Source organism: Aricia agestis, chromosome 16 (assembly GCF_905147365.1).
Source record: "Aricia agestis chromosome 16, ilAriAges1.1, whole genome shotgun sequence".
Taxonomy (NCBI): Eukaryota; Metazoa; Arthropoda; class Insecta; order Lepidoptera; family Lycaenidae; genus Aricia; species Aricia agestis.
Window position 1 is genome coordinate 2,647,024 of NC_056421.1, and position 26,727 is coordinate 2,673,750.

The 26,727-nt window shown below is 40.0% G+C and overlaps 1 protein-coding gene across 1 annotated transcript; it reads left to right on the forward strand.

Annotated features, from left to right (window-relative positions):
* The first annotated feature begins 5,367 nt into the window (after positions 1-5,367).
* LOC121734750 (probable tubulin polyglutamylase ttll-15) lies at positions 5,368-26,719 on the forward strand. Its single transcript, XM_042125359.1, has 7 exons — positions 5,368-5,424; positions 6,420-7,165; positions 8,182-8,344; positions 18,498-18,584; positions 20,260-20,471; positions 24,833-25,049; positions 26,609-26,719. Exons 1-7 carry the CDS (start codon positions 5,401-5,403, stop codon positions 26,717-26,719), a joined length of 1,560 nt encoding a protein of 519 aa, XP_041981293.1. The 5' UTR covers positions 5,368-5,400.
* The last annotated feature ends 8 nt before the right edge of the window (positions 26,720-26,727 follow it).

Consider the following 26,727-nt stretch of genomic DNA (forward strand, 5'->3'; position numbering starts at 1 on the left):
TTAATCGTTAACTCGTACGGTATGTAACAGCATACGGGGAGTCTATGACAACGAATGGCGCATGTCTATTGGTCGTGGCATGATCTCCCGCACCCCGCATGCGGGCCCTATCGACCAGTGAAAATGCGCCATAATGTACAGAATTTTCATTTCTACCGTTTTATTATATGATGTATAGACAAAGTCGCTTTTTTTCGCTCATGTCCCTTTGTTCCCTTTAATCTACTTCTATTATATGATTTTGATGATTCTTCCAGTGTTAGATAGCCCATTTATCGAGGAAGGCTATTGGCTATATTCTATCACGCTAAGACTAATAGGAGCGAAGAAATAGAGGAAAATGTGGAAAAAAACGGGGAAAATTATAACTTGAACGCGCTAATCTCAGGAACTACTGGTCCAATTTGAAAAATTCTTTCAGTGTTAGCCCATTTATTGAGGAAGGCTATAGGCCACGCTTTTTATCACGCTAAGCCTAATTTTATAGGAGAATATGGAAAAAACGGGGGAAATTATTTGAAAGGGCTTATCTCGCGAACTACTGGAACAATTTTTATGTTATTTGGCACAGATAAGAAGTAGAGCACGTGAAGGAACATATGCTATCGATTTTAATCATTTTTTCAGTGGCTATATATTTTGTACCCGTGCGACGCCGGGGCGGGTCGCTAGTCCATAATAATAATATAATCACAGAAATTTTTGAACACCTATGAAGAGAAGAGAGTTATCGTAATATACAGAAATATATTGAGATGTATTTAGATGTATCAAAATGTAAATATATATTTTCATATAGCTCGGTATCTTAAGATACGAAGATGTAAAAATATACATTATAGCTGCTGTGTGTGGTCTCCTGACGATTTCTATAGAAAGATGTATTGAGATGTATCGTGCTATAATATATATCTTTACATAATACCTGCTCTGTGTGTGACTAGCTTAAGACTAAGTTTATTTTGACAATCACACAACACGATTGTCAAAATAAAGTTATTATATACGTGGGAGAGCCATGCTTCGGCACGAATGGGCCGGCTCGACCGGAGAAATACCACGTTCTCACAGAAAACCGGCGTGAAATAGCGCTTGCGCTGTGTTTCGCCGAGTCAGTGAGTTTACCGGAGGCCCAATTCCCTTCCCTATCCTCCCCTTTTCCCTCTCTTTCCCGTCCCTACTCTCCCCTATAATTATCCTATTCCCATTTAAAAGGCCGGCAACGCACCTGCAGCTCTTCTGATGCTGCGAGTGTCCATGGGCGACGGAAGTTGCTTTCCATCAGGTGACCAGTTTGCTCGTTTGCCCCCTTATTTGATAAAAAAAAAACAATATAACACTACTATCGTTATGTCTATTGTGCTACTACAAAAATACACAAAGAAATAAAGAACACAAAAATTACAATAATATTAAATTGTGTTAATATTATTGGCATGTATATATTGGCATGGCCGCATTGTTTTGTTGTTGCGTCGTTGAAAATCGTTGGAACGTCTGTGACGCACCGCAACGATTTGGGATGTACTATCAGAGAAATTGATTTGTGGGATATACATAATGTGACGCTAAAGGAAGATCTTCCGACCGAGCGAGGTGTTTTGCTTGGTCAGGCCGGAGCCCACGTGATACATTTCAACTGTCGTTTAAATATCGGTATGCACTTAGAAAACTTCGATAACGCGATGCAGGAATGTGGTGCTAATTGTGGTTACCGCCACAGATTCATAAACTGATGACGGACCTATGTTATTTGGTCGTGTTAGGGTCAATTAAGACCGCAACGCGACGCGTAGATGATTTATAATTTTGTAAGTATGGATTTTTTCAATTCCGTGAGACGTCGTGCAAATCTGTCAAATCCATACAAAATAGAAATGCATCTACGCGTCGCGTTGCGGTCTGAATTGACCCTTATGTCAAGCCAGGTAACAGGTGACAACTTCCATTGACTTGACATAATCCTAATTCCGCCTACCAGCCAATAAATCTATTTCTATAAGTGACTTTCCTCTATAACTTGACTGGAATAAACCATAGTTTATTATTTAGTTCACACCAATAAAAACGTGTTTAAAGAAACGGCAAGTAGTTCAAAGTGCATATAATCCGCGCCGATCCCTAACACCGCTGGAGACAATTGGATTAGTCGTGTCGGCGCTAAGTGGAGTATATTTCTCGCGACCTACAGTTATGTCTTGTACACGTTTCGAGTAGCCATAAGTAAAATAAACTCTTACCGCCGTACTCAGAGACATTTAATAAGGATTAACCTTTAATTTAATGAGTTTGGCACATAATGTATGAGGCTTATGTCAAAATTTTGAATTAATTACATTTAAGTAAAGATAGATCGCAGACGACAGACTTTCTGTGCGATCGAGTATGCGGCGCTCATACAGTCGGCATGGCCGCGCTATGCCGAATGTATGGGCGCCGCAGACTCGATCGCACAAAAAGTCTGTCGTCTGCGATCTCCCTTAGGCTGCGTCCCCATCAGACACGGCGCGGCGCCGGCACCGTGTTACGGCACGACGCCGCCACCGTGATACGGTACGGCGCCGCACCGTGTCACGGTGGCGGCGTCGTGCCGTAACACGGTGCCGGCGCCGCGCCGTGTCTGATGGGGACGCAGCCTTAATGTTCCACTCTGAGTGCGGCAGTTAGACTCTGTTCACATTACAACGTGGAGGAGGCGTAGTAATTAAAAATTAGAAAAGGCAGCCGCACGCCTCTTGCGGCAAATCTGTCAATTTAATGTGTATCTTCTTGTGTTCATAGTGTTCATACTGCGCGCTGTGTCGTCGCAGCGCACACATGACGGACAGCAGCCCCCGAGACGAGGTCGACGTTAAGACAACTTCGTAATAATACCAGCCTATAGGGCCTGTTTTACCACTTCCTGGTAAGTGACGAATAGGCTATCCACCAATTAACTTGACAGATCAAGTATGGGGAATCTGTCAAAAAAGTTGTTAATAGCCTATTCGGCACTTTATCAGAAAGTGGTGAAACAGGCCCTTAGTCTGGAAAATAAATTAAAAAAGTTTTCTTGAAAGTTCCATGTGATTATCCGGGACACAGGAAAATTCCAAGAAGTTTCCACCACTACAACGAACTCGCCTATACTCGTTACGTGTGATCGCGGCGTTACAGATGGAATGTACTGATGCAATCCTATGCATCATCACCACAACTATGGCATTGATGACCTAGGTGTACCTAAATCTAGGTACTTTGTGGCGTCGCAATCCTGTACCTAGATTCTAACGTTTAATCCCGCATGAATACAGCTTCGTTATCGGAGGGGCGTATCTTATGTGACGGCAATGCAACGGGCGAAAATTGTACTATCAGAGAAGTTAACACATAGGCAACGGACCTACGTAATTTAGTCGCGTTAAGTCAAACCCAGCCGACAGATCACAATTATTAACATTGAATTGACATGACCAAATGATGTGTGCTTGCCTATGAACCAATGTGTTCGACGGTACTACGACGGTCTACCAGAATCTGATGGCAAAAGTGAGAAAATAAATTGACTCTAGCAATAATATTATGGTAATTGGAATAAAACATTTTGATCCTTTTTTATAGCGGCTGATTCTGTGTGTTAAACATGCAAATATAAAATTTTATCCAATGATGAACGATAATTTTTAAAAATCTGCTGTCAAAAATTGCTATCAAATTCTGGTAGACCTAATATATTAGATTAGATTAGATAATAACTAAAGACTAATTACCTAAAGAGTAATAACTTCTCAGTTTTAGCTTGTTGCTAGGCTAGATACAAAATCATCCTGCGGATCACATACTCGTAAAACAGCAATGAAGATAATCTATATATAATATAAAACTCAAAGGTGACTGACTGACTGATTGACATAGTGATCTATCAACGCACAGCCCAAACTACTGGACGGATCGGGCTGAAATTTGGCATGCAGGTAGATGTTATGACGTAGGCGTCCGCTAAGAAAGGATTTTGATAAATTCCAACCCCAAGGGGTTCAAATAGGGGATGAAAGTTTGTATATAATAATACTTCTTAACGCGAGCGAAGCCGCGGGCAAAAGCTCGTATTATTATATTCTCATATAAGTACGTCAAACGTGGTTTAAAGTTGACCAATCAGTACGCGTTTTTCTTTGGTTTGACGTTTAGTATAGAGAGAGTGCATTGAACTGTATCGAAGCAATATTAATGTTGGATTGATGTAGTAGAATTACTGACCATGAATTTCAGAAATGAACGTCAAATTCTGACTGTAAATGCCGCGATACCATAACATATATGTTAATGTAACGATGAATGGATATGCAGAATATTACTTATCTTACTATACAGTGTGTAACAAAAATAAGTAATAATACGGGTGTGTACGTGTTCCTTGTAGAGAATTCACTGTGAAAGTGGCAGTGCTGAAAGACAAAAATTTTTTTTCACTTTTGTATGGGCAAGGGCCCGAGCGTCACGACTCACGAGTTTCCCCATACAAAAGTCAAAAAAATGTTTGGTCTTTCAGCGCTGCTACTTTCACAGTGAACTCTGTACAGTCTGTACAAGGAACACGTACACACCCTAAAGTATTATCACTTATTTTTGTTACACCCTGTATATTATATACTTATAATTACTCATCAAGTATAAAGAACTAGATGATGCCCGCAACTCTGTTGCGCCAAAAATAGTTTATCACGCGGGAACCGTACATTTTTCCGGGATAAAAAGTATCATATGTCCTTTCCCGGGTCTCAAAGTATCTCCATGCCAAATTTCAGCAAAATCGGTTCAGCGGTTTGGGCGTGAAGAGGTAACAGACAGACAGACAGACAAACTTTCGCATTTATAATATTATATTAAGTATGAAAGTATGGATAGATGAGTAAGTATAATTTAAAAAATGCAATTAGTGAATATAATAAGTTATAAACAATTTTCAACCTTAAGACCTTCTTAATCTAAAGAGTACACTTTAGTGTAACATTTAAGTACAAAGGTAATTTAATGAACTTCTATTTAATTAAACAGAATTCTTTGAATTTAATATTATTGATTTGCATTTTAAGGCTCGGATTTTAAAATGCCTTAACAAATCTTGATAAAATATACCGTACATTTTGCACGATTCCTGTAGAATTTTAGCAAGAGTTGATAGGGAATAGCCGCGCAAGGCAAAATGTACTGAGCAAACATACTTACTATGCTACACACATACACACAATGATGTGACCTTAAATACCACCACCATCATTTAGAAAGTTATTCTCATCTCTTTCTCGTCATGCAACCTGTGTATTCTATCTCTTTCTAAACAGGTTATACTTTAGGTCTGCGCGTACGCAGATTTCCGTAACCATAGTGACAGATAGTTGTGTTTTTTATTTACTAGTAATGGATAAGGATAGTGATAATGAGGTGAGTATTACCTTTTTTTAAAAAAAAGCATAAGTTACCAAGTTTTATTTATTTGTAATATTGTTTATTATAAAAATTAAGTCTTTAGAGAGAGCTTTGGCAACTTTTTCGCGCGAAAAATCGTTTATCATAAGCGACCCGCACTATTTTCCTTTGGGGAAAGTGTATCTAGTATAACTAGATACTAAATGTCATTTAAATCGATTTAGGTTAAATTATTTTCATAATATTTCAGGATTTAGAATATCTAACAGACCGACAAACTTTATGATATTACTGTACAGTATAATTAGTAGATAAATGGATGATTTACATCAATGTTACTAACTCTCAACGATAATTATAAAAATTCTATGCCTAAGCCAAGGCCTGTTAAGTACAATTAAACTTTTATGTATAGAGTTATACAGTCGGGCAGGGGTTAGAAAATATCGCTTCTGAAGATATTAATCTCTAATCTACCTCTGGGAAATCACTGTAACATCTTGTATATAAACCACAAATTAAAATATTATACACCTCATAGCGGGTTTACATTATTCTAACGCAGTGATCCTGGATTGCTACTGGGATACTGTAAAAGGGGAACTGGAATACAGTGAATTGTATTCCAGCACTAGATTGAGAGAGTGGATCGTAATAATGTTAACCGACCATTGACAATGGAAAAGTACGCTCAACTCGTAGAAAGTTTATTCAACTTGATTTTATTTTGGAAATAATTATCACAGTTAGTAGTTACCGCTTTTTAGAGGTGAATAATCATTTAAGAGACTTCCATCTATATATTTTGATGCTGACTTAAAATGATAAAGACTAAATAATTGCGTGATCATTTCCGACTTAAATACGAATTAAATATGCCATTATTTAAGACAAGGACATTAATAAATGGTATTTAGAGACGAAAGATCCTCCCATCCCGGGTCACCCGGGTGTCAAATGTTACGATATAAACGATGATATAAATAACGATACACATGTTCCGTTTTCAGGAAACTACGAAAATAATTGAGCAGAATAATTCCACTGACGGGCCGGCCAGACGGGACAGATTACTCGACACGATAAGATTCGACAAGAATAAAAATATATTTCTATTAACGTGTGTCATCGGAGTGTGTCTGGCCATCGCCCTAGAAATAATAAACGCCCAAAACAGAAGGCACGTGCACAAGGAGCAGACATCGACTAGAAGGACCTACTGGGTGTATTCTGCCTACAACGACGTGGACAACCCGAACGGTCTCCTAAAACACGTCCACCTAGTCCTAGATAGAGTCGGGTACGAGAAAGTCACGAACAAGGAGCCCTGGAACCTCCTATGGTCCCACGATTACCCGTTCAGAGTTCTATACACAGATCTACAAAGATTAGGCCCCAATCAGAAAGTCAACCATTTTCCTGGCACCGGATTTATCACGAATAAAGTCGATCTAGCGACGACCGACTCCAAATATATTCCGAAAGCGTTTAAAATCCCGCAAAATAAGGAGGCATTTTTAAAGTACGCCGCCATAAATAAAGATGCGCTGTTCCTGGAGAAACACAACCAGCATAGAGGTGTATATTTGAAAAACGTGACCAACATAGACCTGACCAGCGGCGAGAGCTTCGTGCAGGAGTACGTGCAAAAACCGTACCTAGTGGATGGGCATAAGTTCGACATTGGCGTGTACGTGGTGCTCACATCGGTGAATCCTTTGCGAGCGTATTGGTATAAGGGCGATGTGCTGTTCAGGTGAGCCAATAGTCCTGATAAATTGCCAAATATCGTTTTTAGTTTATTGCCAAACGGTTTATTGATAATGGCAGTGGTTTACTGTTTGAGATGTAGTTTGAGCTACACCAATGGAAGCAGTCGTGTATGTATGTTTTTAGAATAGGATATTTTATAGCCACAGATTACATCTGCACCTATTATTACAATAATCCAGTCATATTACAAAGCTTCTGTACTCGTACCTTATAGCCTTTTTTTTTTTTTTTTTTTTTTTTAAACGGGCTTTGGCCCACCACACATTCCCACCACTGTATCTCCTGTGTCGCCAGGATTGACAGCGGCCTTATAGCCTATAGGCCTATATGGTGAAAACTTTATGATGATCGATTTTTTACCACGACAGCTGGTTTGTAAGAAGCCCATCATTTTTGCATTACCCCGTGGCACAGATATCAAATATCATGATCATTTAATTAATTACTTGAGCCTTGAGGCCTGAGGGTTTCCCTTGCAAATGCACTTTTGTTAACTTTAGTCTCTGGAAAATTAACTATGATCAGCTGGGCTAAAATGGTCGCTTTGAAGAATCATGATATGAATCATAATATGATTCATTTTTCTACAATCGCAAAATGCAACTCTGCTTGCAATTCACTTCTGTACTTTTGTACTGATTTGACATTTGTCAGTTTGACAGTTTTGACAATTCATTTGCTGAATTCATTGAGAGGAATTGCTAAATGTGACCATTTTAGCCCCGCTGATAATTCAGACATTCCCTGACTACATCAGCTGTGATTTTTATTTAACTTTGTCTACGGTTGTATTTGTTATTCATGGACTTCGATTATAAAGGTTAATTCTCGATTTTTCGCCCCTAAAAATCTCTGACCTGAGCAACTTCATCTACGAATGTATTAAATCTTTGTTAAGGGCATAAACCTTGCGAACACGAACTATCGCCTCTGGAAACTCATCAATGAGGGAGCGCCAGACACTGTCTGGGGTTGTAATTATTTGTAATGTTATTACAGATACTGTCCGGCGAAGTATTATCCGTTTGACCCGAATGTGGTGGACAAGTACGTGGTGGGGGACGACTACCTTCCCACCTGGGAGGTACCGTCCCTGGCACACCCCTACACCGCCCTGGGCTTCAGCATGAAGGAGGCTTTCGACCATTATGTTACTTCTAAGGTAAAAATATCACTTTGCTGTTTCACCACTTTCTGATAAGTGCTGGCTAAGCTATCCACAACTTATCTGACAGATACTCTATACTCTATCTGTCAGATAAGTCCCATATGTCATAAGATCCATAGGCATAGGCACTTATCAGGAACTTTCTGATAAGTGCCGGATAGCCTATCCACATTTTTTTTACAGATGGAGTATGGAGTATCTGACAAATAAGTTATGGATAGCATATCCGGCACTTATCAGGAAATGGTAAAACAGGCCCTTAATGTTTAAAGTAAAGAAAGTAAGTGTTTAGTTGACTAGCGGAGCTAATAAATTTCAAAATCTTCATTTTAAGTTGAGTAATCGTTAAATGTCTGTTCCACTTCCTCTAACATTCAGAGACGAATATTAATTTAATTACTTAATTGTAATTAAATGAAGATTTTGACAATATAAGCCCCGTACATATTATAAATGTCAAACTCTTCATTAAATTGAAGTTTAATCATCATCTTCTTATATAATAGAAAATTCTCGTGTCACAATGTTAGTCACCGTACTCCTCTGAAACGGCTTTACATACTGAATTTTACCAAATTTTATATGCATATTCAGTAGGTCTGAGAATCGGCTACTGGGTACTTTTTATGTTGATTTAGTGCATTTTGTTGAATAAATATTAGTAAATTATTACAAGTAGAGACTGACGGCGACCATTGTTTGTGCGACGGGATAGCGATCGACGTTGCCATGGTAACATAATGATTTAGTAACTTCAATAAAATAATATGGGCGATATTATCTGGTGTATGTTACGTGTACAGTATTAATAGTTTAATATTTTATATGGCTAAGCAACCGGGACAGCTAGTTACTTAAAATATTATCTGAATGCGGCTTTTTAAGAGGACCGATCTGGAGCAATTATTAGTGGAGCAATATGGAGCAATATCAATAAATTGCGGCAATTATTTCGGCGATATTGATTCTAATTGCTCCAGATATTTCATATCGCTCAATGTTGCAAATACAAATTGACGAATATCCAATGGGCTTGGAAATTCCAGGCAGTTTTTGTATGTATGTATCTCGTTCGCATTCGTTTATTTTGCAGCTTGCTGTCTTGTTTCCGAGCAACGATGTCGTCCATGGCGAGCGAATACTGATTTTGATGAAAATTAATAATAGCTATTTGACCGAGCTTTGCTCAGTATTCGATAAAACACGAATAAAATGACATTTTCTATAAATTATTCCTAACTAGATCGATTTATCGCCCCCCGAAACCCCCTATATACTAAATTTTATGAAAATCGTTGGAGCCGATTCCGAGATTCCAATTATATACTTAGGTAACACTGAAAATGTTTAGAAAATGAAAAACGGCTTAATGTAGAAAGTTGCCAATACTTTTATTGTTTTTAGAAGTTATCTCCGCTCCTCTCTACACAACGTCACATTCGATGGAATCACCGAAAAAAGCAGTGGGCCCAGTCTTCCTTAGGGGACTCTTCTGTGGCATTTTCGTACGTTTTCATCGCATCTTTAGGGCTCGCAAAGCGAGTACCTCGAATTTTATCTTTATTTCTTGGGAACAAATTAAAGCCGCAGGGCGCTAGGCCAGGACTATATGGCGTATGACTCAATATCTCAACACGTGCCATAGTCAAATATACAACAGTCCGTCTCGCGGAGTGCGCTGAAGCATTGTTGTGGTGAAGGAGTGTCCTGCTTCGAGGGCGCTGCTGTCGAAATATTTCCAAGACGACAGGCACACAGCGATTGACATACCATTTTGCAGTAACTATCCTTTCATCTTCTAGCACAACTGTCGCAAAATTACATTTCCGACCAAATAATGAGGCAATCATCCTTTTGCCTTGACTTCTTCCTTTCTTTACCTTAGTAGGCCAAACCTCGAAAGGAAACACCCCTTGAGCTGATTGTCTTTTGGTTTCGGGTTCGAAGCAATATATCCAGCTTTCATCACCTGTGAGGTTGTCAAATACAGCATTTGAGTCACCGCCGTTGAACTTATCTAACATTTGGCGACACCAGTCCATGCGAAGACGTTTCTGGTCGTCGATTGAAGTATGGGGATTACATCTGGTACAAAGCTTCCTGACGCATAAATGTTTGTAATATTTGTTGAACTTGACTCATAGCAATGCCTAGGCTTGCCCGTATCTGCTGGTAGGTCACTCTTTTATCTCCCTCTATCATGCGTCGCACAACACTAATGTTAACTTTAGTAGTCGCTGTTAAAGGACGTCCCTCACGCGGATCATCAGTCAGATTGCTACGTCCACGTTTAAACTCGTTACCTAAACCAATTGTAAATAGTGACACGAGATGGGGCTTCATTATGAAATAGTAATAGCAGCCTATCAAAGCTTTGTTACTGAGTAAGCCCACAACGAAAGTCATAAAAAATCATTAACTTAAAATTTTTTCGCGTTAAGTTCATTTTCACGTGTAACAAGGGTTTTAGATTTGCCGCCAATTCACCAAAACAAATGACAAATAAATGTAATATACCAAATTATGTTACCAAAGAGTTCTAAAATTGTAATTTTAAAAAAAAGTTTTCATTAGTAATGTTTCTAACTAGCTAGTTCTAAACTCTTTCAGTGTGACCCACGTATATACAAGAATTGGTCGTTTAAAGATATAAGATAATATATTGAGATACTTAGAGTTCTGAGAAAGGACAGAATAGTTTTATCCTGAAAAATGGGTTGCTTATGTTTGATAATTGATAAACGAATTTGGGGAAAACGTCTAGTCGTCGTAAAAATGTATATCCTTTAAACTATAGCCAAAATAGGTACTTACATAATATTTTCAAGACATCCTTTCTGGCAATGAGAAAATGTGTATGGGAATTCGCGACAACATCAGAGAGCGTAATATTATTCTTATTGCCTTCCGAGAACCTTTCGTTTCTGAGATCAAGCTACAAAACATTGAATTTGTCCAACGCCTTTGAATAGTGGTAAATACGGCCGCGGAATACTTTATGAATCGTCCTTAAGGCGCTGTGGTTGTTGCAACTACGTAAAATTAGATTTTTAAATAATATGTCATTATTTAAGTATAAAAAGAGTACCGTTTTTGACTGTATCAAATGTATTCGCAGAAGGAATAAGTACAAACTACACAGATAGTAATGGACAGATAGTTAACAGCCTTTACAACTTTAGTTTTAATATTCTGAATAAATTAAAAGATTAATTTTTTATCTCTTTTTTTGGTAAACAAAGTTCTTACGCCGGTTTTTCTCGCCAAAATAGTTCCCGAACCGGTGGTAGGCACCGTAGTATCAACATTCTGAAAGCATTTTCTTAAAATCTATTTAAGAAATAAAACCATTTTTATTCTATTTATTTATTTTTTATTTTGAATCTACGGCATAGTAGTCTTGTTTTTTAAGGAAACTGCATGGTACCGTAGTTATCTATACTAATATTATAAATGCGAAAGTATCTCTGTCTGTCTGTCTGTCTGTCTCGCTTTCACGCCAAAACTACTGAACCGATTGTAATGAAATTTTGTACACAGATAGTCTGAAGCCTGAAAAAGGACATAGGCTATTTTTTAACTGGAAAAAGGGGTTGTAAGGGGGTGAAAATGCGTAAATTTGGTCAAATTAAGTTAGTTCCAAAAACTCAAAACAGATGGCGCCAAGAGTCCCCTAGATCGCGCTATTGCTTGCTCATGCGTATTTCTATAAGAGGTGGTACCATGTTGAGTTAGACTTTTCGATTCTTTCGATTGTTATACACGTTACTAACTAATAACTCACCTACCAACTTAGATATCAAATTCAAAAACAACAGCGCCAAAACCACTGAACCGATTGTAATGAAATTTTGTACACAGATAGTCTAAAGCCTGAGAAAGGACATAGGCTACTTCTATGTACCTATATTATAGGTGTTTATGCGTAAATTTGTTCAAATTAAGTTAGTTCCAAAAACTAGAACAGATGGCGCCAAGAGTCGCCTAGATCGCGCTATCGCTTGCTCATATGTATTTCTATAAGAGGTGGTACCATATTGAGTTAATATTTAGATTCTTTCAATTGTTATAGTATGTTATTAAATAACTCACGTACCAACATAGATATCAGAAACAATAGACTACCAATAATAAATACTAAATAGTTTATGGGTATTGGGCAAAGCTAAAGTTGTGTAATGCAGCTAAGTTGTGTAACCCTAAATAAGCTTGGTATAAAAAAGTTTAATTAAAAAAAACATATTATGTGCACACTACACGGCTGTTTTGGGTATTTTGATTACCAGTACCAGGGTTCCGAAAAAGCTTTTGACACCAATTTTATTGACACCGCGCGCTATAAACTGAAGTCCACGCGGACGAAGTCGCGGGCAACAGCTAGTTTACTATATTTCCATTACTATCTGTGTACTTACTCATTTTCTGCGAATACATCTGATCCATAATCACTCAAATGTCACTACATTGGATCAAGAACTAGCGCCGCCCATTGCAATAAATACATGCAATTGAACCCTACGTTTGTCATGTAACATGTATCCACTCTACAATAGGATTAGCGTATATCCAGCGGTGTTGTCACGATTTCACGCTGCACTGCCCGGACAGGGCCCTTGGACAAGTCGCACTCGATAATTTCAACGCCGAACAAATAAATACTTGAGAGATTTGTGGGCCATGTCACTAACATGCAACGCGCTACGTCGAAACTCCGTACAATGTGTATCATTTCTCACTTAGGGTCAATTCAGACCGCAACGTGACGCGTAGATGCATTTCTATTAAAGTATGGATTTGACAAATTTGCAAGACGTCTCACGCAATAATTGAAATCTGTCAACAGTACAGAAATGCATTACACGTCGCTTTGGTCGTGTTGTGTCGGTCTGAATTGACCCTTAGAAGTCAAAATTATCGAATGCAACTTGTCTAAGTACACCGGAGCCGGACACGCGACCCCGAAGCTGTACAGTCGCTAATGCTAGCTAATTACACGTATTGAGCAGGAAGTGGCGGATATAGTAAGCGTAGCAAATGCTACGAGCGCCTTGGAAGGCCTTTTTAGGGTTCCGTACCCAAAGGGTAAAAAGGGTCCCATTTTTATGTATGTATTACTGAGACTTCGATGTCTGTCCGTCTGTCTGTCCATCTGTCTGTCTGTCTCCAGGTTGTATCTCAAGAACCGCTATAGCTAGACTTCTGAAATTTTCACAGATTGTGCATTTCTATTGCCGCTATAACAAAAAATACTAAAAATAAAATAAATATTTAAGGGGGCTCCCATACATCAAACGTAATTTTTTTTTTTTGATCGTAATCAATAATGGCAGCTGCTAGGCACTTGAAACTTTCACAGCATCCTTAATTATATTTGTACTTTAATAATTAATAATTAAATAAGATAAATATTAAAGGGAGGCTCCCATAAAAAAAAGCGTAAAAGTATTGAGCATGATAAAATCAGGGCTGACAATACAACGTACTAGCATACTTCGATTTCAGGTTGGCTCATTCGTGCACACACATTTTGGGGCCGGTCGTTGAGTCAAACACACAATGGCTTTTAAAAATATTGAAAGTCATAATATTATGATCCGTGTTGTGTTACGATTTTTATTGTTATCATTAAACTCTGGCCGATTGGAGTCGTCTTAGAGATTCCGAGGACGACTTCCAAACAGGTCGCGCCCCACGTCGCAGACAATACGTGTTTAGTGTTAGTTTAAGTGTAAATATATTTATGTTAGCAAGGTATTTATAATATGACCCAAGATGCCTGAAAAATGGTAAAAAAATAAATAAACATCGTGAACTTAGAAACGCAAAAATCGTGGCAGAATTTGCTGTGGGCCCCGCGCTGGCTTGATCCGGCACTGCAAGTAGGAAATAGGTATATTGTATTAGTTAAACGCATGATTATCTACTTAATATTATGTCAATGATGTACTAGACTCTTTGAAGACTCCGTGCAGTTTCCAACCCAAGATGGATGGGAGGAAGAAGAGGTGGACTGCGGCGTTCCACAGGGGTCAGCTATTGGACCACCCCTGTGGAACTTAGGATACGACGAAGTGCTCTCTGGCGCCGATATACCAAGCGTCGAGATAATTTGTTATGCGGATGACACTCTTGCCATCAGCCGCGGCAAGACATATCATGAGGCAGTGGTCCGCGCGACGGCTGGAGTCGCTCAGATCGTCCGTCAGATCCACGGACTAGGACTGACAGTGGCCCTGGAAAAGTCCGAGGCTATGTGCTTCCACAGGCCCCGGAACCCTCCACCACCCGGACTGGAGATAGTAGTTGGCGGGATCCAGATAAAAGTCACTCCATCTATGACTTACCTGGGTCTCGTCCTGGACGGAAGATGGACTTTTAGGGAGCATTTCAAACAGTTCCAAACGAAGGTGTCAAAATCGGCAGGTGCCCTGGCCTCGCTGCTCCCAAATCTCGGGGGTCCAAGCCTGAGTTGCAGGCGACTTTATTTGGGAGTCGTGCGCTCAATGGCTTAATGTACGGGGCGCCGATCTGGGCAGACCGATTGCGCAAGGAAAACAGTCTCGCGCTAGAAAGACTACAAAGGGTGATGGCCATCCGGGCAGTCCGCGGCTACCGCACAATCTCCAAAGATGCGGCTTGCCTGCTCGCGGGGGCCATCCCCTGGGATTTGGATGCGCGTGCCCTCGCCGATGTATTCTGGCGTTGCGCTGCGGTCCGCGCGGGGGGCAGCAACCCCCTACCGGATGCCGTACGTCGGTGGAGGAGCGATGCGAGAGACATGGCAATTGATTTGTGGCAAGAGCGGCTAGAAGAGCCGCAAGCCAGCGTGGACTTAGTTCTGGCCATCCGCCCAGTACTCAGACAGTGGCTTGATCGCAAGGATGGAACTCTCTCATTTCGCCTCACACAGGTGCTGACCGGGCACGGGTGCTTCGGTCGGTACCTGTGCGAGATCGTCGGAAGGGAAGAGACCCCAAGATGCCACCACTGTGACGAAGACAGGGACACGACCGAGCACACTGTATCGGTCTGTCCCTCTTGGAATGGACAACGTGCGGCCCTCACGGCCGCCATCGGATATGACACCTCGCTCCCAGCATTGGTTCGCTCGATGCTGGGCAGCAATCAAGGATGGAGGGCGGTTGAAGACTTTGCTCAGCATGTAATGGCCGCCAAAGAGGAGGCCGAGCGCATACGCGAGCGGGAGGCGCTCGACCCTCGAAGACGTAGCCGGCCAAGGCGACGTAGGGTCAATAATGACGACCGAAACGTTCCGCCATAGCCGGGGAGCTCGGGGCATCGGTGTGGGGACGCCGATGTCCATTGTACAGAGCCCCCGAGCGGGTCGCGACGCGCTATGTGTTCCAGTGCATCGCGACGTAAACACAGAGGAATGACCTAAACAAGCCCTAGTAGGGTCTCTGTTAGGCCTGGAGGGTGTCTGAACACCCTCGATCAGACGTGTCTGCCGACGACCAGGCAGACGCCCGCTGATAGAACTGCGGTGGCCCCACATTTCCCGTGGTTCTGCGAGTAGCGGCGCAGAAAGGAACACGGTCGGGTTTTAGTGGGTAGAGCTGCGGTCACTTACCATCTCATCGGCCGCAGCGAGTCCCACATACCCCGGTTGTCTTCCCCAGCACTGCCGGGGATGCATAATGGCATTTCCCGACTAAAAAAAAAAAAAGGAAAATATTATAGGCCAAATATCTGACGTAATAAATATCTTATATCTTTAAACGAGCAATTCAATTCTTGTATATATATATTTCATGAAATTTAGTATATAGGGGGTTTCGGGGGCGATAAATCGATCTAGCTAGGAATAATTTTTAGAAAATGTAACTTTATTCGTGATTTATCGAATACCGAGCAAAGCTCGGTCAAATAGCTAGTGTAAAATTATTGAACACAACTTTGTTTCGCGTAACCGTTTCGTTTTCAGGTATAAATACGGAATACCCTATAAGCCCATAACCTAGAATTCAAAGTATCCCCATCTTTACACCAAATTTAATCAAATTCAGTTTGGTGCCAAATGTTTGGAGGTAACAAGTAGGTAACAAGTAACAACTAACATTCCAACAGACAGTATACCATTCAGATAATATATTATGTATATGTCGCAGCCGACTGGTTTAAATAGCCGTTCAATCAAACAGCTAGCCCTTTGACTGAACAACGCCATTCAATCACACGTCTAGCTTTTTATATTGAATATTTTAGTCGCTCAAAACGTTCAACACTACAGCTGATTCAAAAGCCGCCGTCTAATTGAAGTAGTTATAGTGAGTGCACGGGTTTTACGAGGGGCACGGGCGGCGGGGGGCTGGAATAGCCGTAAATCATGCCATAGCTTAGCTAGCAATGAGTCACGCGCGTTGCTTCTTAAATAATACCTGTTTATTTATTTGTTATTTTATTTTCATAATTTGATATCATCGTATTATGTGACTTTATAGAATGTATAATAATAATTATATAAGTAATATTTAAAATACAATTTTTTAGGTTAAAATGTTAACGCTGAGTGCATATCTGTCCCTATTTCTAGATGACTGTTATTAGGAACCACATAACACCAGGCACTGTGGTGTACACCACGGTAATAAGCCTGAGTGGTATCCTATTCTACAATAGACATAACACGACACTACTCGTATGGCTAACCCATAAGCACTATGAAGATGTCCCCATAGTTTACGTCCTTACGTTACCTACTGTCTTATCACCGTGTCTCATGTATTATTCCTTCTTTTTTATTTTCTCTTTTTTTATAATTTTGTGTCTTTTGCGTAAGTATGTGATGTTTTTAATTTCCTTTCCTTGTATTGTAACGTGTAATTTAATATTGTAGTGTAATGCTGTGTCATATTGTCGAATAAACATTATTATTATTATTAGTTCAGCGCGCACCGCTGCGGCGCTAGGTGCGTTTTATTTACAATATGGCGTCAACTACAGGCAGGCAGGTGGTTGTTGGTGTTTGTGGTTGTTTTTCGGAAAGAAAGTAGTTAATAAAAGTTACAAGTGTTATTAAAGAGACAAAAATTGTAGAGGCACATACGAGTGAATCAAAATTTCAACAAATATTCCAGGAGAAATTACGGGTTTATGAAATGGATGGACGCAGCCCACTGGAAAGGGGGGTTCGGGGGGCACAGCCCCCCGTCAAAACAAAAACAAACACATACCAGAAAGTCCAAAAGTTGGTTAAGTTAGATTAGAACTTAGACCACAACACAGAGGGAGCCGAGCGAGCGCAGCGAGCGTGCTGCGGCAGCAGCCGGCGACCGTCGTCAAACAAAAAGGGGGCTCGGGGGGCGCAGCCCCCCGCCAAAACAAAAACAAATACAATCCAGAAAGTCCAAAAGTAGGTTAGGTTAGAACTGTGACCGTGCTGCGGCAGCAACCGGCGACCGCAACAAAACACGCCTCAGATTTTTTTTTACTTATTGCATTAAACTTTTGGTCACCCCTTAAACTTAATCTTTCAATAAAATACAAAAAGTTTTCCTATTCTCCCAAATTACATATTAAGCTAATGGTTGCCCTAGTTAATTTGCCATTAAACCAGTTGGCTAAGCGTCGTCTAGCTGTAGTGTTGAACGTTGTAGTCAACAAGTCGGCTTAACGACGTATAGCCGTGTGATTGAATGGCGTTGTTCAGTCAAAGGGCTAGCTGTTTGATTGAACGGCTATTTAAACCAGTCGGCTGCGACATATACACTTGAACACGTGTGTTATAATAGTATATTTTAGCATACAGGTGTGAGTGTAACTTTTCTGCACACAGTTTCTGTCTCTAGGTACGTTTTGTTTTTAAAAAATTAGGGTCAAACGAGCAAACGGGTCACCTGATGTAAAGCAACTACCGTCGCCCATGGACACATGGTTCCAGCCTTTTAAGAAGGTGATACCTACGCTCTTTTCTTGAAGGTTCTGACTAACTGTGCAAAACCAAAATTTTGCAAGCTATCTCTACCGCATAGCAACCGAGACATTGACCTCGGCACACGTACGCTTATGAAATATTTAAAGCACATTTTTCACTTTTCCTCTTATTCACGGTCAATGACTGACAAGTGTTTTACGTGTCAAATAAAAGTTTAATTCATATCGTGGGTACATTGACCCGTTGTTTCAGGGTGGGGACGTGACCAGAATGTGGGAGGAAGTAGAGGCGGCCATCACAGAAGTGCTTCTGAAAAAAGAACATCATGTTATACAGGCGGTGAGTAATGAGACAAGTCACATGTTTGTAAAGTGCGACTGTGTTGCTAGCTGGTATATTCGTTCACTTTTAGTTTTTACGGACTTCCAAAAAGGGGATTTGGTTGTAGATAAAGATAGAACAGTCTAACAATATCTTTACATCAACTGTAAATTTTTACAGAAGACGAATAGCTTAAAATCAATAAGAATAAGTAATTACTAAGTAACTATAATAACAGTATGAATATATCTATCATACTTTTGTTATAGTTACGTCTTATTGTATTATAATTTATAATATTGTACTAAAGTGCTTAATTATTATTCGTACTGGTTTATTTAGCTGTTGCTGTGAAGATATTGAGATCTCTCTTATTATTATTTTTTTTTTCAATTTATTTAAGGGGTTTTGTCGGTGACCGACAATGCCACCCCCATAAAGCTTATAAACAAATCAACCATAACATTATAATATATACTATCTATACCTAAATATTACTTACAACGAAATCTAAATATAAGTCTAGTAGGATACGGGCTTCCCTTGAATTAGGTGAGACTAGAAAACTATTACAGACTCCTATATTTCCTAAAAGACAATCACCGAGGCTACTACGTCGGGATTCGCCCCGACCATACTCCATCAATACATGTTGTACATGTTCAGGTGTTCCACATAATGCACAATTTGGAGAGTCAACCATACCTATCATAAATTTAAAAACGTTTGATGGAATGTGGCCGGAGCGCAATCTTAGCATTGAGATCTCTCTTATGATTTTGATTCAGAATTGTATCTAGGTCCTATATCATACTAGGTATATAATTATACAGTTTTCGTTTCAACATACGTAATCTTAACTAAAATAATATTATACAATCAAAACCATTAGCGTAAAACTTATCAGCTATGCAAAGTAAACGCGTGAGGACACAGTAATAAGGAGAATAAGGGCCGAGGTTAGGGCTGACATTGAATAAGGGCAAGGCCAAGGAATGAGGGCATCCACGAGGAGGCTTCTGAATATGTAAGGGACGTCCCTGCGAACTGCGAGCGCGATCCATTCGCGGGATATTTTTGTCGTTACTAAGCGGTTTTGGTGATAGCAGCCGGTTTCATTGAAACTGGTTGGAAGCTGGAGATTATTTTTTTGGTTCTTTACATAAAAACTAGCTCCGGATTTATATAGGTAATAGGCCGTTATAAACCACGGCCTAAGGGCGGCAGCGTAAGAACGTAAGATTGTACTCTCTTTAGGCTTACTATGTTGTAAATTGTAACTGAAATTCTTCGCAAGACCAATTTTACTTTCCTGAAAGTCAGGTGTTCAGCCTGTATTGTCTTAAACTTGGAAACATGTTGTACGTACTGTCGTAGGAATCGAACCAACGACGCAAAGAGTCAGGCTTATAACCACTGAACCACGGAGGAGTTTTTAAAATCCTACTAAGTATACAGGGTGTAACAAAACAAAATGATAATACCTGATAATACTTTAGGGTGTGTATGAGTCCCCTATATCTAAGTCTGATGAGAAAGTAGCAGCGCTGAAAAAGTAACTTTTTTTTCAGCTTTTGTATGAAAAAATTTTGACGCTGCACTGAAGCGCTTGCCCATACAAATCATAAAATAATGTTGCTCTTTGCACTCCTACTTACACAGTGGACAAAAAATCACGACTTGTTTTCTCCAGCTCAAGAAATACCCGTCACCGGACCACTTCTTCGAGATGATGCGCTTCGACCTGGTGGTGGACGAGGGTCTGAAGGTCTACCTGCTGGAGGCCAACATGTCTCCCAACCTCAGCTCCGCGCACTACCCGCCCAACCAGCTACTGTACGAGCAGGTGCTGTATAGCCTGTACAGCATCACGGGGGTGGCTTCGCATGTGCAGCCGGGGAAATTGTAAGTTGTACACAGTGTTAGATAGTAGATACAGTATAAGGCTGCGTTTCCGCCGGAGGATATGTTGCGAGGAATGTGTTAGGTATTAAGTTTCAATAGCATCGCTGCGCTGAGCCTGAGCTGTGAGATGTCATGGCATAAAGCGGGGAATTCACTACCGGGCTACCTGCGGGCCGCCCGGTCTGGCACAAGTCTGGCGCTTGCCCCCTATTGAACACACACAGAACAGGCAAGTCAGTCGAATAGATAGAGGGCAGCAGCTCTGTCGTGGACTCATGGACTCAATCTTCTTTGTAACAAATGATAGATCAGCATCGGCATTGATTTCTTTGGATTTTTCGCCCGGCGGTCAATTCCCCGCTTAATGCAATGTCAGGCTTAGGGAGAATAATAAAAAGATGAGCTGTTTCGCGAAATATGTTTAATGACTAACCTAATAATTACTTAACCTACCTTATATTATAATAGGAGGGTGCTGGGACTGAGACACATACCTAAAGTCCTAAACCTCTCCGTATTTCGTATCACATCTAAAATAGTACCTACCTATGATGGGTTCAAAGGGGCTATGGTGAACTTGCATGCAAATGTCGAAATAGCCATGAAAGTTCTCATTTCAAATTTCAACTAGACCAGGGGTCGGCAGACTTACCAATCAGATGAGCCAAATATCAAGTTTGTAGATTTTCCCATACCTTCAAAGAGCCGCTACGTACATTTTATACCTAACTCTAGTACATAATAATAATTAGAGTCTAATTTGCTTCACTCTACAAAGCTACATTTACAGTTTAAAAAAAAATTAATTACTAATTACAATAACACTCATTAATTAATATACATTATTATATTTTTTAGTTTTAGATTTTAGTTGGGGTCCTTGCATTGCTTTCGAATTTCGAAAGCCTGCCTAGGTATGACTGGCAAGTAATTACTCGTTTTTGTTAATTGAAGCCACGACTGTAAATAATTGTCGTCGGTTAATTTGCTTCTTAATTTACTTTTAATCTGATTCATTTATAGATGGCAGCAGCAGCAGCAGCAGGCAGGTTTTTATTCTTTATATACACCTAGCTTATAAAAAATCTGATTTGCCCCCCCCCCTGGCCCAGAATCTGCGTAATTTGCCCCCCCCTGGCCCAGAACCTGGGTAATCTGCCCCCCCCTGGCCCAGAACCTGGGTACGCCCATGTATGGAAGAGCCGCATGCGGCTCGCGAGCCGCGGTCTGCCGACCCCTGAACTAGACCATACAATAATTTTGAATACAGTAAAGTCATCAATGTAAAAGTGCCAAAGGTTACTTATATTCGATTGATTTGATTAATAATATAGGTGATTAATATTATTAATCAAATCATAACCCCTTTTCCCATAAAATAGTTAAACAATGCTTAACAACCATTGTCCTTGTCTATCAGGCGTCTTGTAATTGTTTAAATCGACGCCCCCACCGAATAATCAGACAATGTGCTATTGTGGGGTTTTTGCTGTTATGCGAATTTTGGCATCTAGAAGTCAAAATACATCATGTGAATTTTTTTCAGAATTTTTCTGTGAATATTTACAAAGATATAAAAAATTATGTGTTTATTCCATAACAATACTTAAAATTGTATTTTACACCAAAAACTGGGCAATAGGCTATTGCGAAAAAATATGTCAAAACGAATTGACGATAAACGACTATTGCATGACTATTCGGGTAAATAAATTGCTGCCTATTGCACACTTCCACTCCTGCGCATCACACTTTCACACTCCTTCCACTCAGGTAGGCGCTGATCACTCGCCTCAGATTCCCCAGACACCTAACTTCAGCTAACCGAACCTTTACAGCTGGCCACCAAGTATTGTCGAAGGCCCCCTCTGTGTCCAGCGATACCACAACAGAAATTTTCTCCCTATCTTATCTCTGATGTACTATGTATGTAATAGCCTACAGAGGGCGTCTTCGTTGCACCTTTGGGGCATAAAGGCATATTGGTTGGGTTTTATTTTGGACAACTTGTAGAATCTGAGTCGGACGACCATCATATCACGGTGATCATCTCAGTCCACTCACCTCCAGCCTCCAGTCTCAGACCAGCATCAGATCAGTCATCGCAGAGGACAGGATCCAAGGGAGTCAGGAATTGTCAGACTTTCTTCATTAAAAAGAATAAGAAGTCCCTGGCTAGCTTTTTTGGATTTCTTAAGTCGTCATAGGCGTAACAACGACCAGCGGTCGTTTTGGAAGACATCAAGTGGTAAAGTCCTTCCTCATATTTTTATTTTACACAATTCAGTATTTACTTAGGAATGCGATTGCTAGCTACTATAAAATGTGTTGTTATAGTGTGTTGTGTAAATATTGTATTGTATTGTAACTTGAGAAGTTTTTAACATAGTTTTGATCCTGATTACATTGAACTGTATTACGATGTAAACAGAAGTCGACGATTAAAGCACCGTCATATAAGAAAGGCCTAAGATGCTCTCAGAAGACCGTCTAAAGCAATTTACTGCCATTATCATTCATTTTATTAGAACATAATATAAAATTGATTATTGTGACACCAATTCTGGTACTCCGGTGGCGATGAGGGTTATGATTAACATTTTAATTAACTGCAATGATTATAAGTACTATTAAAATGATAGAGCCAGTCTCCAGAGTATATTTTTTTGAACTAACAGCTGTTTCAATTGCAAGAAAATTGTCATTTATGTCATCAGATAATGAATGTATTAAAACAAAAATACATATTATTTTTAATTTAACTATAGTAGAAAATCATTGTGTTAAGTAATAGGTGTTTACCAATACTCTTATCCCAAACAATTTCCCCGAATAATATTGCAATGAGATATTATATGTGCATTTTATTTATGTCAAAACGCAAAATTACCCGATTAATCATGCAATAGACAATAATGATCAGAGCTTGACCTACTCCAGAACGATAAGTTGCGTTTTGCTTTATTTAAAAAAAACCTTCGGTGGTAACTAAATATTGTTAAGATAGCAAGATAGGCAAAAAAATTAGCTTTCATTTGAGATATAAAATGTCTTTGATGCTTTTTTTTTGACGGAGTTATTAACAATTTCAGTTTTTCGGCTCTCCTGAACATTTTCATTTTTACGATTGTCCGATTATTCGGTGGGGCGCCGAAATATTCTTATTATATATGGGCAGTAGCGTCCAGGCTCTATTCTAGTGTATTCCACGAAGTACTGTCATAACGCACCGCGTGGGCGGCCCAATTTCAGCCCTCCCAGAATGCCATATGAGATTGCGATGCTATGCGACCTTTACCCCGGCATTCTTATCTAAATCGTGAAATATCCATTTTTGATTTGATTTTCAAGGGTAGTTGAACTCATAACTAGGGTACTATAGTTTTACATTGAATACGTTTATTCGACTTCATTCGTTAGGGAACCGTAAATTTTTAAATCATTAAAAGTAGATACATACTTACCTAGTTATTTAATATCCTATGTCTATTTTTGGGACGCAAAGCATCACATAAGTATTAATCGGTTCAGCGGTTTAAGTGTGAACTGTGATTTGTGAAGGATAAGGTAAGTACAACTTTTAACTATACACACTACCTATACAGTTTTGCATTTTTAATATAAAGTATAGAAATATTAACTGTGCTACCTATTTCAAGGTACATAATATTATATTCGTTTAACCCGCAGCGCCGAAATTGGCTTTTCGCACGAGAAGCGTACCCTACATTTTTGCGTAACAAAAGCTATCCTATGTCCTTTCCTGACGCTCAAAGTATCTCGTTACCAAATTACATCTAAATCGGTTCAGCTGTTTATGCAATCTTCACGCTTAGGTATATAATCACGATATTAATAGACAGACAAACTTTCGCAATTTATAATATTAGTCAGGAAAACACCTCCGTGGTCCAGTGGTTTAGAGCGTGGCTCTTGAGTCTTGACTCAAGTCCGGTCGTGGCCCGTGGGTTTGGATTCCCGCGTTGGAAACTCGTTATTTCTAAGATTGGAAATAATGTGTTTCTGTTTAGGACTATGCAGGCTGGCATTGTCCTAACCACCTGATTGTCTGACAAGTAAAATGATCCATGCGTCGGATGTGCATGTAAAAAGTTGGACCTGCGCCTGATCTCTCGCCAGTCGTGTCGGTCTTCCGTCCCACTGGCTTATGAGAGTAGGAATAGAGAGTGCTCTTGTGTACTGCGAACACACTGGGGCACTATAAAATTACTCCTGCGTAACTGGCATGGTTGCCATGAAACCGGCCACCGTCACCGAAAAGGGTGTGGGAGTTACTATTATTATTAGTCTGGAAGTCAGCATTTCCTCCATTAACTAAATTTTAAAACGTTACCTTTCAGTGAAGACCGAGCGACTCAAAACATGGTATCATCCCAGAAGAACATAGCGGTGTGGAGCGAAGTCTGCTCCACCACATGCAGAGAGAACTGCGAGGAGTCCCTGATCTGTGGTCTCTGCAAACCCTGCATGACGAGCAGGCTGAAGAGTAGCCTGCTTGGTGCTCACAAGGAATATCTTCATAGAGGAGACTTCAGGAGATTGTTTCCGCCGAAAATGGTAAACTCTTTGTTGGATTTCCACTTGCTCCAATCCGGTATCAGATACATGTCACGAGTCACGACTCATGACTCATGAGTCATGAGACATTCTCTTGAAATGGCTCCACTTTCATACACTCTCACAATAATTACATATTTACAAAACAGATTTTACTTTTTAGTAGCTCGTAGTCCACTTTCTACTTTTAAAAAACTCAAACTATCACCTCTTCTTTGATGTTTCAAAGGATGAACTATCAACTAACTAGTTATAATGATCAAGATTAACTTTAGTTCAGAATGGTACAAACTACAAGTAGACACCAAGTACTTAGGTATACGTGGGAGAGCCATGCTTCGGCACGAATGGGCCGGCTCGACCGGAGAAATACCACGTTCTCACAGAAAACCGGCGTGAAACAGCGCTTGCGCTGTGTTTCGCCGAGTGAGTGAGTTTACCGGAGGCCCAATCCCCTACCCCCTATTTCCTTCCCTACCCTCCCCTTTTCCCTTCCCTTCCCATCCCTACCCTCCCCTATTACCCTATTCCCTCTTAAAAGGCCGGCAACGCACCCGCAGCTCTTCTGATGCTGCGAGTGTCCATGAGCGACGGAAGTTGCTTCCCATCAGGTGACCCGTTTGCTCGTTTGCCCCCTTATTTCATTAAAAAAAAACGTAATATTCATGAGTCCTTAGTAGGTCCTTATCCTACAGAAAGCTTCAAAGAGATTATTAAATCTCTTTCGACTTCAAAATGACGATTCTTGTTATCAGTCGACTCGATACATTAAATGTAAAGCTGCAACAGACCTGACCCTTCTATAAACTTATATCCTTAATCCTTCTTTTAAAACCCTTAGCTAACACAAACCTAACCAACCTCAACGCTAATTACATGGGACGGAAAAAGTTAAGTATTCCAGTATAATTTTTGCTTGTTATTCGTTGGACTATAAACAGTTTAAATTTTCTTGCCTCAGTTATTATTTTAACTAGGTTACGATTGTTAAATTCTTATCAGGGAGTTAGTGATAAGATTAAATAAACGACAAATTCAAAATAGGCCAACAGCACATGAAACGAAATTAATGTTTATTGCTAAGCAAGTGCTTTGCTTGCGAAGGAATATCGAAATTCGGAATTAAGTTACGAGTAAAACTGCTTACGAGTTTTTAACGAACTTCCAAAAAACGAGGAGGTCATATGTTCGGCTGTGGATATATATTTTTTTTTTGTATGTTCAACGATTACTCCGCTGTTTGTGAACCGATTTTCGAAATTTTTTACGATGATTTTTTGGAATAAAATATTTATAAAATGAGTACATGATAATAAATAATAGTAGTATCCAGGGCCGGTTTTAGCACTACCAGTGCCCTGAGCGAAATTTCTTCGGCGCCCCTCTTGTTTGCGTTCGACGCCCCTTTTTTCCGGCGCCCTGGGCGGTCGCCCCCACCCCTAACACCGCTACTGGTATTATCACAATAATTAGTCATCATTTTTTCTGTTTACATCCACATTACATTGGAATAAAACAGCTTGTTTAAGTTATTCCATAGTCACGTTAATTTGTTACAGGTACAAAATGCCAGCACTGATGAAAAAATTAAAGGACTCAACAAGATGAACCAACTGCTGTATCTTTGGTACCAGGGAAAATGCAATGCAGACGTAACATGGTGCTCTTAAAAACCAAA

Coding starts and splice junctions, on each gene's coding strand:
- LOC121734750 (XM_042125359.1), top strand. CDS start 5,401: ATGGATAAGGATAGTGATAATGAG. Junction 5,425..6,419: donor ATAAGGATAGTGATAATGAG/GTGAGTATTACC, acceptor TTCCGTTTTCAG/GAAACTACGAAAATAATTGA. Junction 8,345..18,497: donor ACCATTATGTTACTTCTAAG/GTAAAAATATCA, acceptor CCGTTGTTTCAG/GGTGGGGACGTGACCAGAAT.